At 57.2% G+C, this 19,924-nt stretch overlaps 1 protein-coding gene across 1 annotated transcript; it reads right to left on the bottom strand.

The window, feature by feature from the left end:
• Positions 1-2: 2 nt before the first annotated feature.
• ZNF541 (zinc finger protein 541) lies at positions 3-19,086 on the bottom strand (the record flags this gene model as incomplete). Its single annotated transcript, XM_080370809.1, has 8 exons — positions 16,249-19,086; positions 7,550-7,908; positions 6,235-6,466; positions 4,311-5,631; positions 3,743-3,801; positions 2,171-2,330; positions 1,464-1,625; positions 3-458 (listed from the first exon to the last, which is right to left on the bottom strand). Coding segments are annotated over exons 2-8 (2,664 nt in total), but the record flags the coding sequence as incomplete, so codon positions are not given.
• Between the last annotated feature and the right edge of the window lie 838 nt (positions 19,087-19,924).

Here is a 19,924-nt window from a genome sequence, read left to right as displayed (position 1 = left end):
GTGGATCCCCCAGGAAGGTGGCTGCCCACTCGATTTCTAATGGATCTTGGAGGAAAGCACTTTAGATCCGGTTCCTGCAGCCTGTAGGGCAGCCAGCCGGGTTCCCCCCCGGTCCCGTTCTGGAGGATGGGATTACCTAGGACGGTGCTGAGCAGCCGGCCGGGATCACCGCGGGCGGAGGATGAGCAGAGGGTGCTGAAATAGAGGCCGGATCCTTCCCGCAGGGGGCTGAGCATGGGAGGGGGCGTGTAGGGGGAGCGCTGGAGCAAGTCCCGCAGCAGGTGATCCACCAGGATGGTGGGCGAGCGGAGGGTGCTCCGGTAGCAACCTCCCAGCCCCGGCGGGGCGTCGGGGGCCGCCGGAGGAGGGATGAAAAGGGATTTTGGCCGCGGCAGCTTCATTTGGTGGTGCAGGTTGGCTCCCGGGTCCTTCCCATCCAGGCCGTCCTTCCCGCTAACCTGGACAAGGCAATTCCAAGCAAAACATCAAATCCCTGCATCCCAGGATGGAAGCAGGAGGCGTCCGAGGCGCTTGAAAACGTCTTTTGTAGTCAGAGAGGGCTGGAAGGGGGGAAAAGGGAAAAAAATTGGAAACTGTCTTGGAATTCTTTTGTAGTCTAGCGGGCTGAAAGGGGAAAAAGGGAAAAAACTGGGAAATAGCCTTGGAATTCTTTTGTAGTCAGAGAGGGCTGAAAGGGGAAAAAGGGAAAAACCTGGGAAATAGTCTTGGAATTCTTTTGTAGTCTAGCAGGCTGAAAGGGGAAAAAGGGAAAAAACTGGGAAATAGCCTTGGAATTCTTTTGTAGTCAGAGAGGGCTGAAAGGGGAAAAAGGGAAAAACCTGGGAAATAGCCTTGGAATTCTTTTGTAGTCTAGCAGGCTGAAAGGGGAAAAAGGGAAAAACCTGGGAAATAGCCTTGGAATTCTTTTGTAGTCAGAGAGGGCTGAAAGGGGAAAAAAGAAAAAGGGAAAAACCTGGGAAATAGCCTTGGAATTCTTTTGTAGTCAGAGGGGGCTGAAAGGGGAAAAAAGAAAAAGGGAAAAACCTGGGAAATAGTCTTGGAATTCTTTTGTAGTCAGAGAGGGCTGAAAGGGGGAAAAAGGAAAAAATTGGGAAATCGTCTTGGAATTCTTTTGTAGTCAGAGAGGGCTGAAAGGGGAAAAAAGGGAAAAAGGGAAAAATTGGGCAACTGTCTTGCAGTTCTTTAAATCACCTAGGAAATCTCGGAGCATTTCCCTAGGCTCTGCATCCGTCCCACATCACACCGCCGACACATCCCACGCCACCTTTTTATTTCCGTGCAATTCAAGGTGACAAACAAGTTATTTCCAAGGAATTTCTGGCCGTGGGTCCCAGGATCTGCCCGCGGCCGCCGCGTCGTTTGCGTGGGATTTGAGGGAGCGATTCCAGCCCAGTGCTACCACGAAATCACGGGAAGGCCGGAGGAACGTGACGGCCGCTCACCTCATTCCCGGCTGGCGAGCTCGTAGCCGACACCGGAACAGAGACGGGAATGACCAGAGGAGCCACGGGCACGTTCCCTGATGGCATCCAGGGTTTGGAGGGATGGTTCCCATCTCCGGCCGCGGGGAGCCAGAGGTGGCCGGCACCTCCTGCGTGGCACACCTGACCACAAACACAAGGGTATGAGGACAGCACAGCGCTTCGCAAACAACTCACTTCTGCTTTCTCCAAAATAACAACGATAGTAAGAGCTACTACGCCGAGTAAACCCCTTTAAGTGGGAGCCCGGAACGGGGATCCTTGCTGTGCCCGCTCCCGTTTCCCAAGCGCTCAAGTTCACGCTCTTGGCTAGAAAAAAGCTCCCCCCAAGATGTAAAATAAAACTTAAACCCAGAATCGGCTACAGAAGCAATGAGCCGAGCACCGGGCCGTGGTGCCACGGCGCGGCCGTGGGCTTGCGGTGGTTTCTCGCTCACGCGAAGCGGCTTTTCAAACTAACACACCACCGTTTAAAAATTATTTAAGAGCATCCACTGAAGGGCTCCAGCAGCGCCACGCTCCTGGATCTTTTCCTCAAATTCCCAGGATAAGGGGAAGTCACTCCCAGCTTTTATCACCACGCACGAGGTTTAAAAAATAAATTCCTCGGGACCTTGATTTAAATTCCTGTCGAACGCCAAGCGCTGAAGGATTCCAGCCCCTGTTACCTGCTGCTCCTCCTTCCCTTGCGCTGAGTGCCAGCGCTCACCGCCAAAACGCCCGTGGCTCTCCAGGCCCTTCCCGGCGGAACGGGGCCGAAGGCAGCTCCGGCAGAGAACGTCGCTTTCGCAGCCGCTGCCGTCCACCGGAGCGGCACCGGTGCTGTCGCTAGGTGAAAAATCGAGATAAAGGGATGGGAAATGAAGATTAGAAAGCGGAACCACTTTTAAAACGGAGATTTCATCGCGATCAAGGTTAGAGCCACGCGTGTGTTTCCCGCCAGAAAGCTCGGGTCGGGTGGGAAGTGGCTGCAGTTCGTTTAGCAGCGAGAGAATTTAATTAGAGGGAAACCCCCGGCAGGGCATCACTCAGCGGCGTTACAAAGGTGCAGCTTTTAATCAGGGATGCGGCCGCCTCTTCCGAGCGTGAATTATACCCGTTAACCGATAACGCACAAATATTACTTCCAATATTAGGTATACAGCTTCAAAAATAATCATAAAACTTTTTAACAGCGACACCAAGGAAGAACAATCTGCTTTAAAAACTCCAGGAGCGTTTTCTTTAAAAAACACACACGTGGCCAGACTACCAAGGCTAGCTGGAGCAGGTAACTATTTTCACGTGGCTCATCAGGAGCCACGACTTTTAATTTGTCACTCAAAAGTGACAAAGTAATTCTTAATGAGGCAGCAGCTCCCTTAGCCGTGACGGTTCGCAACAGGCGGGCAGGGCACCCCTCCCGAGGCCGCGTGGGGACCTCGCCGCTGCTCAGAAGGACGCAGAAAATAATTTATTTATTTTTTTTCCCCCAGAAGAGTGCAGAATATTAAAATCTCTTTTTCCCCCCCCCCCCCCCCCCCCATGGAGCAGCTTGCTTTCTCGCTCAGCAAACGGCAAAGCCACCCAGGCTGGGCAGGAAGGTGGCAGAGCCGCGATTTAGCGACAGAAAACTCCACAGGCCTGCGGCCCCGGCACCAAAGGGAAGCGGCAGCCACCAAAGAAGAGGGAATGACGCGTTTTTTTCTTCAGCAGAGAAAACCATTCTGACTCTAAATCACCAACTGACTCTAAAAATAATCATAAAATCAGCTAATGGCTTCGAAAACCTAAATTCAGGGCCTGCCTCCATGATTCTAACACAGGAATTCTCCTTGCAGCCTGGCGGGTCACCAGGAATGCGACTGAGAGCAAAGCCTCTGCCCGCTGGGAAACCCTTGAAGGAGGGGAATCCCTTCACCTTATCCCAAATCCCCATTTTTTTCCTTCCCTGGCAAATCTGGGGGCTTTTGTTGTTGCAATGTGTGAAAAGAACAAGCCCAGTCGTTCCTTATTGCGTCCTAAACCATCTTCAACACTTCACACAAGCCACCTGCCCGCCACACTGCGCCGGTTTGACCGCTGCCAGTTCGGAATTAGGTTGAAAGTCTCCTTGTTCTAATTTAAACACCTATTAATTAGCTGGCCGGATGAAAGGGCTACGTTAAATCTCAGCCCCCGAGGGAAAAGGGCCCGAGAAGGTGCTAAAACACGCTCTAGAAACCACCAGCCCCCGCAAAACTTGAGCGCGAGCGGCTTACCGGCCGGCCGGTGAGCGAGCTCCCTCCGCTGCGTGCGTCAGGGTGTAGATGTTGCCACCCTGTGGGTAAAAAGAACCAATAAATCGAGGGCAGCTGTTGTTCTGCCCGCCAGCAAAGCTTGAAAATAAAACCAAAAGCAAAACAATAAAATAAAACCGACAAAAATAAAAGTTATTCCGTTTCGGAGAAGAGGAACAGAATGTTTTCTCCAGGAAAATAACGCACAGCGAAGCAGTGCTCGTTAATAAATCCTGGAAATCTGGGCAGTCAACTCCCAAGGCCACTGGCCCGCCTGCCAAGGCCACCGGCCTGTCACAGTGGCCTCAAGAAGCCGGGTGAAAGGCCACGTTGTGACACAACCCAAGCCTTGATCTCGTTCAATTACTTCAAAACCTTTGGCACGGGATTAATTAATGTTTTCAGAGCGCTCTGGATGCGTAAAGTGCCGTTATTGGGGAATCCAGAGCTGCCAGCGCGAACAAGCAGCGCCGAGAAGCGCGTGGGAGGGCAGTGAACGCGACACAAGCGCGGGTGGAGCGGAACGGATCGGAAGAGCGCGGCGCCGTACTTGAATCCTGTTGAAGATGGTGAGCCGGCGCGGCACCGGAGCCGCGGGGAAGGACGCCATGGCCACCTGGCTCGGGGCAGCCAGCTTCTCCCTGCGGCTGGCCGGCGGACGCCAGGACCAGCCGGTCCTCGCCGGCGCTTTCCTGGCCGTCTCAGCGCTACCGTCGTTACTCTTCTCTTTTTTCAAGGTAGAAACCTCGTTTTCTGGCTGGTGTGAGCAGGGAACGGCCTGTCGGAGGTGCGTGGAAAGCCCTTGGTACCCCGTCGGCTGTGGACGCTGGGAGGGGAAGGCAGGCCGTGGCTGTTGGAGCAGGTTTGCTGCCAGGCACGCGGCCCCCGGAGCTGCCGGTGGGGATGGAGCCAGCGGAGAGTCAGCGATGGCCTGGAAGAGGTGCTGCTGCGGCATCTGCAGCGGCCCCGGGCATGCAGCGGGCTCCGGGGGTTTGGGGAAGAGCTGCCCGCCCTCGTCACGCTTCGAAACCTCCGGAAAACTCGGCTCCTCGGCGTTCTCCAGCGGGCAGGAGGCGTGGGGTTCCGCTGATTGAAAGATTTCCTCAAAACAACCCGGGGCCGGCTCGCTCAGCGCATCCTCTTTGGCTTTAAGAGGCGCAGCAGGGACAGACGAAGCATCCGGACGCTCGTCGGCTGCGGCAGGCGGCTCGCGAGCAAGGCAGACGCTGTTCCTCTCGGATTTAGCACACACCGGCACATTTCTCATGCACTCAAAGTTACCACTCGAGCAGTTTTCAGGTTTTCGGGGGGCAGGAAAACATGGCAGGGTGCTGTCAGGACAAGGCTGCAGCCTCGCAGGCTCCGAAATAAAAGACACCGTGGTGAGATCAATCACCATGTTCTCCCACGGCGCAACCACAGGCACCTCGGCGGGATTTGTGACGCTGGAAGAAGCGGCATCCCTCTGGCACGAGGAGCAATCCCGCGAGAAATCATCCTCCGCCAGCCCGCTGCCGTCAGACGCGAGGCGGGAGGCCCGGCTGGGCCCTGGCGAGGCGGCGTCCGCGTGTTCTGCGGAGGGGAAGGCACCTACGGGACAATTCTGACTCACGACGTCCCTCAGCAGGTCACTTTCGGGTGGGAAAGGGCCCGATTCCGAGCACGGAAGACGTCCCTCCGCTGATTTCCCACCACCTTGGCTACCCGGAGCGGGAAGGAGCGAGGGTTCCTTGCCGGTAGGAGCCTCCCTGCAGCCATGCCGCAGCCCGCAATGGCGCCGCAGCGAACGGGGGTTGCAGTAACTCTTCTCACAGTCTGGTTCCGGGCAGACGAAAGGTTTTTTTTTCTGATGCGTCAACATGTGTCCGCTCCTGTAGCGAGGAAGAAAAGAAAATATCGTGTCTTAGCACAGCCGAAGCACCGGCAGGACGCGCGGGGCGGTCGCGGGGGTGGCTTTGCAGCCTGCAAGTGCGCGCAGCCACGCCGGCCAACACGGGCCCGTTACGACTGTCTCGTGTTTTCAAGTCGAAAACGGCACAGACAGCAAAAATGAGGCGGGTGTGCCCCCCAAAATCAAGGGGAAGCTGTAAACCGCGGGCTGGCGCTTCGTAAAGGCACGTTTTAGGACAGCGCAGGTCCGCGGGCCATCGCTTGGTCCAACACGAAGCAAAACGGTGTTTTACTTAGTCCCAGACCAAGACCGGCCGCTGCCACAGGGTGCAGTGTTACAGATTTTTCCGCAGCTGGGCAGAAATAGATGCTTTCCGGGGTTTTTTTTCCCACACCAGGCTGCTCTGGAAAACGAAAAGGGAATTTGCATCTGGTAGTGAAGTCGGTTTGTAACCTCACTTCGCAGCGGTCGGTGGCCTGAAAAGGCACAAAGGCTCCCGAGCGCTGCGAGTTCTGGAACTGGGAAATAAACGGCGGCAGGAGCCGAGGTTCTTGAGAGCCGGCTAAGCCGAACGCCTACGTACAGGTGGTCCGGCCGCTTGAAGGCCTTGCTGCAGACGGCGCAGACGTGCAGCCGTTCCTGGCTGTGGCTCAGGCAGTGTTTGCTGAGAGCGCTGGCGCTGCCGAACACCTTCCCGCAGCGGCTGCAGCCCAGCGGCGAGCTCTGAGAGCCCAGGGGAGGCTCGCCGCTCCCCGCCGACCCGCTGCCGCCTCCTCCAGCCTCCTCCGGTCCCGTCAGCGCGGGAAGCTCCGGCTCTGAAAGAAGGGAGAAAGCGACAGCCGCTTTATTTACCTTTGCAATGACATGCTTCTCGCTTTAGCACTAATAAAACCACGTCTTTTTTCATAACACTTCAGTTGGAGGGCGCCGGCCTCACGGGCTGAATATCTGCACCAAAACGAGTAAGAAAGTCCCGCAAACCTGCTCCCCCTCTCACGATTTGTGGCTCTGGCGTCAGCTCCGTAGTAATAAAATAATAAAGAAATAAAGCAGCAGCTCAGCTGCTTAATTTCTGGGGTCTCCAGACACCTCCACCCTTGCACAGGTTACACCCTTCACCAGGCTGAACCTTGTGAATTTTACCATCTTCCCCCTCTTTCTCGGGAAAAGAGGTTTGGGATCACCCCAAACGGTTTTGCTGGAGGTGCCGTACCGAGGGCAGTCTGACTAGGGGATAACCCCAGGGCTTCCCCAGACAATTCCAGGTTCCTCACCCACGAGCCGGTGGAAATACAGGCCCCAGTCGTTAGGGGAAAGTCTGATTTTCTCGTTTGAGCGCTGCTGGTTACAGTTTTACAGCCATTAGCAATTAAGTTATCCGCTCCCTCCAGAAGAACGTGTAACTCAAGGCGCTCTCCCCGCAACAGCAGAGCCAGAAAAAGCCCGTTCTGCTCAACCCATTTCACAGAGCGTTTGAAACGCGGAAAGAATTAAAGGGAACATCTCTCCTCCGCTGCGGGGAAAGATGTTCGCAACGTATTTAGCAAATTTATCATTTTAATGCCTCCGCGTTTTCCGTTTCCAGCCAGAGGGCAGGTTGCAAGGACTCTTAAAAGAGCCAAAACCCAAAGAGATTCCTGCCTAGGGTATAATCGTAAGAAAAGAGGAGAGCAGCAAAGTTCCTGCGGAAGAGAGGGGTTATAATTACTATAATCTTCCACAGCCTTAGCAATCTGAACGTCATCTCCCAGGTAAAACATTCTCAAAGTGACAAAACCTGGAGCATCCGCCTATTTCATCTGAAAGATCCTTCCGCACTGCGCTCCTAAATAACCCCAGCCGCTTCCACCTGCCAGAGACCCTTGAAAAGACCCTTGAAAAGAGCACGGCGCACTCACCCTGCTGCCAGGGCTGCCAGTCTGACCCATGGAGCTGGCCGGAGCCGCAGTCCTTCGCCAGGTAAAGGGAGAACACGTTCAGCTCGGCCTCCAGAGCATCGCCGGCCGCATCGGCGTCCAAGCCGCTCAGCCCCGCGTAGCTCACGCCTTTCGCCGTCGGGCAGAGGTTGCAGTCGAGGGCCTCGCTGCAGAGCAGCTCCTGGCTTTCGGGAAATCCCGGGAGGTGCATCTCCAAACGAATCCCGTTCTCATCGTCGAAGGGGTACTGGTCCATGCTCGCTGCCAGCCTTACGGCCAGCCGAAGGTGGTCTTGTTTACACCCAGAGCAAAACTCGAGGGTGTGAGGACCACCAAGCCTCCTAAAAAACCAAAAAACACACAAAAAACGAAGGAAGAGATGATTTGACATCACTCACCAATCCCCCCAACCAGTACGGCAACTGGGGTACCACCCACACCTTCTCGGAGAAGAAACCTGCAGCATCCCCTTCCCCGTTTCAGACACCCCACGGGCACGTTTGGGGTGACAAGGGGGTCTTCTTACAAAAAACTGTGCTAAGCCAAAGGGTTGAAGTATTTCCCCCACCCCAGAAGAGGCTGAGGGGCAGAAAGCAGGGAAAGGCTGCCTGGGAACTGCAGTGGGATTTGGGGGGGGGCTTTTCCTGAGGGAAACGCTGCTCCCCATGTGGCAGGAGGCTGTGGGACCATCCCAGGGATGGGGCTGGGGCCTTTCCCTGAGGAAAACGCTGCTCCTGGCCTTGCAGGAGGCTGTGGGACCACCCCAGGGATGGGATTGGGACCCAGGGGGGCTTTCCCTGGGAGAAACGAGGTTTATGGCCTTGCACGAGGCTGTGGGACCACCCCAGGGATGGGGTTGGGGGCTTTCCCTGGGGAAAATGCTGCTCCCCACCTTACAGGAGGCTGTGGGACCACACCAGGGATGGGGCTGGGGGCTTTCCCTGGGGGAAACACTGCTTCTGGCTTTGTATGAGGTTGTGGGACCACCCCAGAGATGGGACTGAGGGGCTTTCCCCGACGGAAACACTGCTCCTGGCCTTGCAGGTACCTGTGGGACCACCCCAGGGATGCAGTTGGGGGGCTCTCCCTGTGATAAATGCTGCCCCCCATGTGGCAGGAGGCTGTGGGACCACCCCAGGGATGGGATTGGGACCCAGGGGGGCTTTCCCTGGGGGAAACGAGGTTTATGGCCTTGCAGGAGGCTGTGGGACCACCCCAGGGATGGGGCTGGGGGCTTTTCCTGGGGGAAACACTGCTTCTGGCTTTGTATGAGGGTGTGGGACCACCCCAGGGATGGGGCTGGGGGCTTTCCCCGACGGAAACACTGCTCCTGGCCTTGCAGGTACCTGTGGGACCAACTCAGGGATGGAATTGGGGGCTCTCCCTGTGATAAATGCTGCCCCCCATGTGGCAGGAGGCTGTGGGACCACCCCAGGGATGGGGCTGGGGGCTTTCCCTGAGGGAAACCCTGATCCCCGCCATACCAGAGCCTGTGGGACCACCCCAGGGATGGGGTTGGGGGGGCTTTCCCTAGGGGAAACGCTACTCCTGGCCTTGCAAGAGGCTGTGGGACCACCCCAGGGATGGGATTGGGACCCAGGGGGGCTTTCCCTGGGAGAAGTGAGGTTTATGGCCTTGCAGGAGGCTGTGGGACCACCCCAGGGATGGGGCTGGGGGCTTTCCCTGAGGGAAACGCTGCTCCTGGCCTTGTATGACGGTGTGGGACCACCCCAGGGATGGGGCTGGGGGCTATCCCCGACGGAAACGCTGCTCCTGGCCTTGCAGGAACCTGTGGGACCACCCCAGGGATGGAGTTGGGGGGCTCTCCCTGTGATAAATGCTGCCCCCCATGTGGCAGGAGGCTGTGGGACCACCCCAGGGATGGGATTGAGACCCAGGGGGGCTTTCCCTGGGAGAAACGAGGTTTATGGCCTTGCAGGAGGCTGTGGGACCACCCCAGGGATGGGGCTGGGGGCTTTCCCTGGGGAAACGCTGCTCCTGGCCTTGTATGAGGGTGTGGGACCACCCCAGGGATGGGGCTGGGGGCTTTCCCTGGGGGAAATACTGCTTCTGGCCTTGCAGGAAACCTGTGGGACCACCCCAGGGATGGGGCTGGGGGGATCTCCTTGAGATAAATGCTGCCCCCCATGTGGCAGGAGGCTGTCGGACCACCCCAGGGATGGGGCTGGGGGCTTTCCCCAAGGGAAAGGCTGCTCCCGGCCTTGCAGGGACCTGTGGGACCACCCCAATAATGGGGCTGGGGGGGTTCCCTGAGATAAATGCTGCTCCCCACCTTACAGGAGGCCATGGGACCACACCAGGGATGGGATTGGGACGAAGCAGGGGCTGTCCCTGAGGGAAACCCTGATCCCCGCCATACCAGAGCCTGTGGGACCACCCCAGTGATGGGGCTGGGGGCTTTCCCTGGGGGAAACGCTGCTCCTGGCCTTGCAGGAGGCTGTGGGACCACCCCAGGGATGGGGCTGGGGGCTTTCCCTGAGGGGAACACTGCTCCTGGCATTGCAGGAGGCTGTGGGACCACCCCAGGGATGGGGCTGGGGGCTTTACCTCACGGAAACGCTGCTCCTGGCCTTGCAGGAGGCTGTGGGACCACCCCAGGGATGGGGCTGGGGGCTTTCCCTGAGGGGAACACTGCTCCTGGCCTTGTATGAGGGTGTGGGACCACCCCAGGGATGGGGCTGGGGGCTTTCCCTGAGGGAAACGCTGCTCCTGGCATTGCAGGAGGCTGTGGGACCACCCCAGGGATGGGGCTGGGGGCTTTCCCTGAGGGAAACGCTGCTCCTGGCCTTGCAGGAGGCTGTGGGACCACCCCAGGGATGGGGCTGGGGGCTTTCCCTGAGGGAAACGCTGCTCCTGGCATTGCAGGAGGCTGTGGGACCACCCCAGGGTTAGAGTTGGGGGGCTCTCCCTGAGATAAATGCTGCCCCCCATGTGGCAGGAGGCTGTGGGACCAACCCAGGGATGGGGCTGGGGGCTTTCCCTGGGGGAAACACTGCTCCTGGCCTTGTATGAGGGCGTGGGACCACCCCAGGGATGGGGTTGGGGGCTTTCCCTGGGGGAAACACTGCTCCTGGCCTTGTATGAAGGTGTGGGACCACCCCAGGGATGGGGCTGGGGGCTTTCCCCAAGGGAAATGCTGCTTCTGGCCTTGCAGGAGGCTGTGGGACCATCCCAGGGATGGAGTTGGGGGGCTTTCCCCGAAATAAATGCTGCCCCCCATGTGGCAGGAGGCTGTGGGACCACCCCAGGGCTGGGATTAGGGACAACGCGGGGCTTTTCCTGAGGGAAAAGCTGCTCCTGGCCTTGCAGGAGGCTGTGGGACCACCCCAGGGATGGGATTGGGGGCCTCTCCCTGAGAGAAATGCTGCCCCCCATGTGGCAGGAGGCTGTGGGACCACCCCAGGGATGGGGCTGGGGGCTTTCCCTGAGGAAAACGCTGCTCCTGGCCTTGTATGAGGGTGTGGGACCACCCCAGGGCTGGGATTAGGGACAATGCGGGGCTTTTCCTGAGGGAAACGCTGCTCCCGGCCTTGCAGGAGGCTGTGGGACCACCCCAGGGATGGGGCTGGGGGCTTTTCCTGAGGGAAACGCTGCTCCCGGCCTTGCAGGAGGCTGTGGGACCACCCCAGGGATGGGGCTGGGGGCTTTCCCTGAGGGAAATGCTGCTCCTGGCCTTGCAGGAGGCTGAGGGACCACCCCAGGGATGTGGCTGGGGGCTTTCCCTGAGGAAAACGCTGCTCCTGGCATTGCAGGAGGCTGTGGGACCACCCCAGGGATGGGGCTGGGGGCTTGCCCTGAGGGAAACACTGCTCCTGGCCTTGTATGAGGGTGTGGGACCACCCCAGGGATGGGGCTGGGGGCTTTCCCTGAGGGAAACGCTGCTCCTGGCCTTGCAGGAGGCTGTGGGACCACCCCAGGGATGGGGCTGGGGGCTTTCCCTGAGGGAAATGCTGCTCCTGGCCTTGTATGAGGCTGTGGGTCCACCCCAGGGATGGGGCTGGGGGCTTTCCATGAGGGAAATGCTGCTCCCAGCCTTGCAGGAGGCTGTAGGACCACCCCAGGGATGGGATTGGGACCGAGGGGGGCTTTCCCTGGGAGAAACGAGGTTCATGGCCTTGCAGGAGGCTGTGGGACCACCCCAGGGATGGGGCTGGGGGCTTTCCCTGAGGGAAAACGCTGCTCCTGGCCTTGTATGAGGGTGTGGGACCACCCCAGGGATGGGGCTGGGGGCTTTCCCTGAGGGAAACGCTGCTCCTGGCCTTGCAGGAGGCTGTGGGACCACCCCAGGGATGGGGATGGGGGCTTTCCCTGAGGGAAATGCTGCTCCTGGCCTTGTATGAGGCTGTGGGTCCACCCCAGGGATGGGGCTGGGGGCTTTCCCTGGGGGAAACACTGCTCCTGGCCTTGTATGAGGGCGTGGGACCACGCCAGGGATGGGGCTGGGGGCTTTCCCTGGGGGAAACACTGCTCCTGGCCTTGTATGAGGGTATGGGACCACCGCAGGGATGGGGCTGGGGGCTTTCCCTGAGGGAAACGCTGCTCCTGGCCTTGCAAGAGGCTGTGGGACCACCCCAGGGATTGGGTTGGGGGCTTTCCCTGAGATAAATGCTGCTCTCCACGTTGCAGGAGGCCATGGGACCACCCCAGGGATGGGATTGGGACGAAGCGGGGGCTTTCCCTGAGGGAAACCCTGATCCCCGCCATACCAGAGCCTGTGGGACCACCCCAGGGATGGGGCTGGGGGGGCTTTCCCTAGGGGAAACGCTGCTCCTGGCCTTGCACCAGGCTGTGGGACCACCCCAGGGATGGGATTAGGGTCATTGGGGGGCTTTTCCTGATGGAAACGGTGCTCCTGGCCTTGCAGGAGGCTGTTGGACCACCCCAGGGATGGGGCTGGGGGCTTTCCCTGGGGGAAACGCTGCTCCTGGCCTTGCAGGAGGCTGTGGGACCACCCCAGGGATGGGGTTGGGGGGCTCTCCCTGAGAGAAATGCTGCCCCCCATGTGGCAGGAGGCTGTGGGACCACCCCAGGGATGGGGCTGGGGGCTTTCCCTGAGGGAAACACTGCTCCTGGCCTTGTATGAGGGTGTGGGACCATCCCTGGGATGGGGCTGGGGGCATTCTCTGAGGGGAACACTGCTCCTGGCCTTGTATGAGGGTGTGGGACCACCCCAGGGATGGGGCTGGGGGCTTTCCCTGAGGGGAACACTGCTCCTGGCCTTGTATGAGGGTGTGGGACCACTCCAGGGATGGGGTTGGGGGCTTTCCTTGAGGGAAACCCTTGTCCCCCTCCTTACAGGATTCTATGGGACCACCGCAGGGATGGAGTTGGGGGGCTTTCCCTGAGGAAACCCTGCCCCCAGCCTTGCAAGCGGCAGCAGAGGCGGCCCCTCCCTGAGGGGAACACATCCGCGGGGAGGCAGGCGGGGGCTGCGGGTCTCCCATGTTTTGGAAGGGGTCGGGGGGCTACAGCTACCCTGGCAGTGGAGGGGCTGAGGTGAGGGGCTAAGGAAGGGGGGGAGGGGGGAAAAGATGGACACACACGTCCCTTACAGCGTGTACGAGGAGGATCCTTCGGCGCCGCCGCCGTTTTCCCGCCGCCCTTTTCCCGCCCAGCCGCCGGCGCACGCGCGCTGACCCCGCCCCCCCCTCCCTTCCGCGGCCGGGGCGGCTGCGCGCGGGCGTCACGTGACGGGAGCGGGCGGGAGGAGCTGTGGCGGGAAAACGCCGGCGTGAGGGGAAGGCGCCATTTTGTGAGGGGGGGCGGGGGGGGGGGGAAAGGGGTGAGGGGCGAGGAGGAGGGTGAGAAGGTGTGTGGAAGGCACGGGGGGAGGGGGTGGGGGCTGGGTTTATGGGGGAGGGGAGCCTGGGGAATGGGTGTTTATGCGAGGGGGAGAGGGGAGGTGTGAAGGGAGGGGGGGATGGAGGGGGGGAGGGGGGGAGTGGGGAGGGCTCTGTGTGAAATAAAGGTTCAAGGAGACCCTGCGACCCCTTTTTTTTTTGCAGGGTTAGGGTTATTTAGGCGCTGTGGGGTGGTAAAAGTGGGAAATTTGGGAAGGGGGGGGGTGTGATTTAAAGAACGAAGTCAAAATTTCGTAGTGACTGAGTATCCTTTTTTTGGCAGCACTGGATGCACGGGGGATCCTTCTGCCTAACGCGCGTGACTAAAGTAACTACCTACCTTAATTAAATATTCATTGTTTTATTGTATAAATATAACGCCTGTACGTACTCGTTACCTAGCCCTGCCTACTCTCGCTTCGGATGTTAATCCCCTTATCGGCCCTTTGCGCTTGGGCGAATTCCTCCAAGAATTGTGGGCAGGGGTCTCTGGGAGGAAGGCCGTCGGTCTTCCTCGTGGTGTACTTTTCACCTTTTGCCGGGTACGTGATGGTTTTGCGAGTTTGCGGTGTTCTTACCGGTCTGAGCTAATTTATGTCCGTGTCGACCGTCTGTTTCTTCTGCTTCTTTCTTTTGGTCGCTCCCTGTAGATAACTTATAAACTTATAAAAGGCCCCTTGTTGGAGAAAGCTAGAGACACAGACTCCTTCTTTCATCAGTGATTTCATTAATTATTTCTTTCAGACTATGGTTACGTGACCTAATTACTATACCTGCGTTCTTTGAGTAAATATAAGTTCTTAGCCTTGGTACAGGGCTGTACGGAGGATTTCATAGCAGCTTTTGTTGTGCAACTACTAGTTTCATTAGGATATATTTCTTATATTCATTATATTTTAACTACAAGGTTTTATTCTATCCTAAAGTGAATTCATGCAATGTCAGGGGTGATGGTGTGGAGGGAGGATGCGTGGGGGGGATGGGGAGGGACTGGAGATGTGAGTTACGGGGCAAAAACTGAGAAAACGTAGGCTAGGCCCAGGCAAGAGTAGATGGTTTTATCTAAACTTCAAGCAAAAAACGACCAGCTGTGCCCCTTGCCTGGGCATTTTGCAAGCAAAGAGTGATCAAATGTATTTTGTTGGGCATTTTGCAAGCAAAAAACGACCAGCTGTGCCCCTTGCCTGGGAATTTTGCAAGCAAAGAGTGATCAAATGTATTTTGTTGGGCATTTTGCAAGCAAAGAGCGACCAAATGTATTTTGTTGGGCATTTTGCAAGCCGAGAGCGACCAAATGTATTTTGTTGGGCATTTTGCAAGCCGAGAGCGACCAAACGTATTTTGTTGGGCATTTTGCAAGCCGAGAGCGACCAAACGTATTTTGTTGGGCATTTTGCAAGCCGAGAGCGACCAAATGTATTTTGTTGGGCATTTTGCAAGCCGAGAGCGACCAAACGTATTTTGTTGGGCATTTTGCAAGCCGAGAGCGACCAAATGTATTTTGTTGGGCATTTTGCAAGCCGAGAGCGACCAAATGTATTTTGTTGGGCATTTTGCAAGCCGAGAGCGACCAAATGTATTTTGTTGGGCATTTTGCAAGCCGAGAGCGACCAAACGTATTTTGTTGGGCATTTTGCAAGCCGAGAGCGACCAAATGTATTTTGTTGGGCATTTTGCAAGCCGAGAGCGACCAAATGTATTTTGTTGGGCATTTTGCAAGCCAAGAGCGACCAAATGTATTTTGTTGGGCATTTTGCAAGCCAAGAGCGACCAAACGTACCTCTCACCTGGGTGTTTTGTCGGCTGGCTTTGGATAAATTCTTTACCTCGTTTTATTTCTCCCTTGGGAAATGGGAATATTGTCTCATGGGATGGCTGTTACCTTTCTACGGTGCTTGTAAAACACCGAGAAACCCTGGTCTTTAAAGTGGAAAAGGGGTTGCAGCTCATCAGGATCGCTGTGAGCTCCCTCTCCAAGCTATTTCCAGCACCTTTTTGTTGGTTTTATGTTTGTTTTCCCTGTTGTTCGTTTCTTTTAACATTATGGTGTGAAGGAAATTCCTCGGTTTAGTTTTAGCGTGCTGTCCTTCTGTCCCAGAATGAGTGCTAGGCCATTCCTGGGTCCTTAATAATAATAACAACTTAATTGCACCAGTGCAAAAGCTGTATTATTGGTATTCCCATCTAATAATCCCTTGGGATTATTATCCCTTGGGATTATTATCCAATAATCCCAAGCATCCCTTGGGATTATTATCCAGTAATCCCAAACAGGATTATTATCCAATAATCCCAAGCATCCCTTGGGATTATTATCCAGTAATCCCAAACAGGATTATTATCCAATAATCCCAAGCATCCCTTGGGATTATTATCCAGTAATCCCAAACAGGATTATTATCCAATAATCCCAAGCATCCCTTGGGAGCCACCTGGATCCTAGCGAAGACATTTGGGAGAAGTTGGGGGGGGGAAGGAAATAGTAGAGGGAAATAAAACAATGTTTTTTTTAATCGGAAAGGTGTAGGAGCGACTCCGGCTGCTGCAGTCTAGTGGTTAAAGCAGGAACCACCTGTGAGGAGAGGCACAAACCTTTGAGCGTTCGGTTATTACTACGTAAAAATGGTATGTAATTCTGTTAGTCATCAGGCATTTTAAGCAAACCTAAAAATAGCGGCGTTTGGGGGGTTCGTTTGTGACTGTGCCATGCCAGGTTCCTCTCCAGAGTGAATGTTTGCGTCCACGGGGGTGTAATATAAATTAATTAGCACGCCGCGTGATGCAGCTGATGCTTTATTTCTTAAAAAGAAGGGGGTTTACCGAACTTTGGTGGGTGGGGGTGCAATACCGGTGGGTCATTTCGCTCTGCTGCAGGATTTGACCCCAGTTAAAGCTGGAAGAAGCTGTCCTCGTGAGGATTTCTATCCCGGGGGGAGCACTGAGCTGGGACAGAAATGTGTCGCGACGGTGGGATGCGACACCCCAGCGTGCTGCTGCGGTGAATTTCCCCTTGTCCTTCATCGTAAAAGCAGTGTTGGAAGTTTTGGGGGTTTGTTTTGTGGTTTGTTTTTTTTTTTTTTTTCCCCCTGAGGAGTTGCTCGTAAAGTCACCGTCGTGAAAGGCAAAATTCTTCGTTATGACGATGTTGTTAATGCTTCCCGCTTGGAAATCACCCCCAGGTTTTGAGGGCACTGTTGATAGCAACATCCTTCTGGGGAAGAAGTCCTGTCCCGTGGGTTAATCGAATTATCGCTTACAGTGGCTTTGTGCCAACTGCTTTTTGCCTTGGCTTGTGGGTTGTTTTGTTTTTTGTTTTTTTTTTTAAGGTAGGCTCCGCTGTGTTCAGTGCTCTGGGATGTAGGGTAAAAAAAAAAAAAAAAAAAAAAAAAATCCAAGACAAGGGTGCGTCGTGAAGCTTAAAGGTTTGCTGTGAGCGCTGCTGACGGTGGGTTTGTCTCTTTTTTTCCCCTTCCTGATAAAACCAGCTCGGAATCCTGCTCCTCCTCCGGCACCGTACCCGGTTGACGGCTCCCGGCGTTCCGGCGGCGAAGATGGAGCGATGGTGGCCGATGACGACGACGATGACAGCGTTCGGCTGGGCTGGCGCTGCGCTTTTATAGCGTAATGCACCAAAATAAAACCCCGGCAGGTCCCACCCAGGTACAAACAGAACGTATATCCAATTCAAATCCAACCAATCCAGGGGTATAAACAAAGCCCCAAGCCCGGCCTCTCGCAGATTAATTACTCGCACTGGTCAATCATATTTAACCCGCCTAATCAGGGCGCGGGCAAGGCGCCTGGCCCTGCCTCCCCCTGCCTGCACCTCGCCAATCCCGAGCGGAGCCTCCTCGCCGGCTCAACCAGTTTGTAACTGGGATGTCGAGGACCCTGGGCTGGGCAGGGCGCTGGGCTGCCCGGGCGCGCCGGTGGGGAGGCCGGGCCAGCGCAGCTCGGGGCTTTATCCCGACCAGAAATCCAGCTGAAAAATGACAAATGCGGTTTGGTTTTTTTTGTTTGTTTTTTTTTTTTTCCCCAGCTTGCCTTCAGCAGGAAGACTTTTTAAGCATTGCTTTTCAATCCTGACGCTCCTTAAAGACAATTTCCCCTCTTTGTAAGTGAATATATAGAAAGATGTTCTCCACAGCGTTTTAATAAAGCACTGCCTCCAAACGCCCCTCCGCGCACTTCGCTCTGGACCCACAGCTTAAAAACAGGATCAGGCCCGTCGCAAATAACTAACGAGGAGTACGTGTGTCGCGGGCAAACCCACTCCTCCCTTCCTGGTTTTATTCCAAGTCATTTTTATTTCTCATTCAGGAATTAGCCAGGGAAATTTATATTAACGAAGGCGGGATTTACGCCGGTGGAACCTAAACAAGAAATTTGACGGGGGAAAGCCGTTAGCTGCGTGACGATGTAAATGGGATGGGGTTTACGGTCGCTGTCTCTCCTTTCGCTCCGTCAGTGCTACTTTTGGTGTCCCGTGCGTGTGTTCTTTGTCCTGGTGACACGGTCCTGAGTGAATTAAAAGTAATTGAGAGCCTTTTATTGGTTTATCTTCCCTGGCTATAAAAATAATAGGGGCGATGGGAATTTAAAAAAAAAAAAAACAAACGGGGCCTCAGGGGGTCTTTGCCACCCCGTTTGGTTTTTGTTTTTTTTTTCTGTCCTCAGCACCTGTGTCGATGCCCGTGCTGAGCTTTCTGCAGAGCCTCCCTCTAAAAACACTTTTTAAAAAATAAATAATTGTTTTTTCCCCTCGCTCCGAGCTGGGATCATCTTTTGCTGGATGCGATGGGTAAAAAATTGTGTGCCAACGGCTTTTTCTCTCGGCAGGGCCCGACTCCGCCGCCAGCGACACAGGGTGGGACACGAGGGGGTGAGCCCGTTCGCCGGGGCGCAGGGCCCAGCAGGTAACCCCCGCTCGGGGGGGCCGCCGGCCCCGCAGACCCCCCCCTTAGCCCCAAGGGTGTGTTGTGTGTTGCCCCCCCCCCCCCCATTTTGATAGGGAAATGGGGCCGTGCTGGAGGGGATGGGGGTGCGGGGGGTCTCCCAGGCGCTGTGGGGGCTCGGCGGGTGCGGCTGGCCCGGGATGGGGGCTGTCCCCGTGTCTCTGTTCCCCTGGGGTTTGCTGGCCACTCTGCTAGCCAGGCTGGGCCCTGCTGCTAGCCACGAGCAGGCTGTTCTGCTAGCCCTGTGGCTGGCCAGGGCCCTGCTGCTAGCTGCATTGCTAGCCAGGCCAGGCCGTGCTGCTAGCCAGGGCACTGCTGCTAGCCCCACTGCTAGCCAAGGCTGGGCCATGCTGCTAGCCCCACAGTTAGCCAGGCCAGGACCCTGTTGCTAGCCAAGGCCAGGCCGCACTGCTAGCCCCGCTGCTAGCCAAGGCTAGTCTGTGCTGCTAGCCCCACAGTTAGCCAGCCCAGGGCCCCGCTACTCGCCAAGGCCAGGCCACACTGCTTGCCCTGCAGCTAGCCAAGGCCGGGCCGCACTGCTTGCCCCACTGCTAGCCAGGCCAGGGCCCTACTGCTAGCCCAGCTGCTAGCCCAGGCCGGGCCGCACTGCTAGCCCAGCTGCTAGCCAAGGCCGGGCCGCACTGCTAGCCCAGCTGCTAGCCAAGGCCGGGCCGCACTGCTAGCCCAGCTGCTAGCCAAGGCCGGGCCGCACTGCTAGCCCAGCTGCTAGCCAAGGCTGGGCCGCACTGCTAGCCAAGGCCAGGCCGCACTTTTAGTCAAGGCCGGGCCGCACGGCTAGCCCAGCTGCTAGCCAAGGCTGGGCCGCACTGCTAGCCAAGGCCAGGCCGCACTTTTAGTCAAGGCCGGGCCGCACTGCTAGCCCAGCTGCTAGCCAAGGCTGGGCCGCACTGCTAGCCAAGGCCAGGCCGCACTTTTAGTCAAGGCCGGGCCGCACTGCTAGCCCAGCTGCTAGCCCAGGCTGGGCCGCACTGCTAGCCCAGGCCGGGCCGCACTGCTAGCCCAGCTGCTAGCCCAGGCCAGGCCGCACTGCTAGCCCAGTTGCTAGCCCAGGCCGGGCCGCACTGCCAGCCCAGCTGCTAGCCCAGGCCGGGCCGCACTGCCAGCCCAGCTGCTAGCCCAGGCCGGGCCGCGCTGCTAGCCCAGCTGCTAGCCCAGGCCGGGCCGCACTGCTAGCCCAGTTGCTAGCCCAGGCCGGGCTGCACTGCTAGCCCAGGCCGGGCCGCACTGCTAGCCCAGCTGCTAGCCCAGGCCGGGCCGCACTGCTAGCCCAGCTGCTAGCCCAGGCCGGGCCGCACTGTTAGCCCAGGCCGGGCCGCACTGTTAGCCCAGGCCGGGCCGCACTGCTAGCCCGGCTGCTAGCCCAGGCCGGGCCGCACTGCCAGCCCAGCTGCTAGCCCAGGCCGGGCCGCACTGCTAGCCCAGCTGCTAGCCCAGGCCGGGCCGCACTGTTAGCCCAGGCCGGGCCGCACTGCTAGCCCGGCTGCTAGCCAAGGCCGGGCCGCACTGCTAGTCCAGCTGCT

This window comes from Falco punctatus (assembly GCF_963210335.1).
Source record: "Falco punctatus genome assembly, chromosome: 22".
Taxonomy (NCBI): domain Eukaryota; kingdom Metazoa; phylum Chordata; class Aves; order Falconiformes; family Falconidae; genus Falco; species Falco punctatus.
The sequence above is the reverse complement of the archived record's forward strand: the minus strand, read 5'-3'. Positions and strand labels throughout refer to the sequence as shown.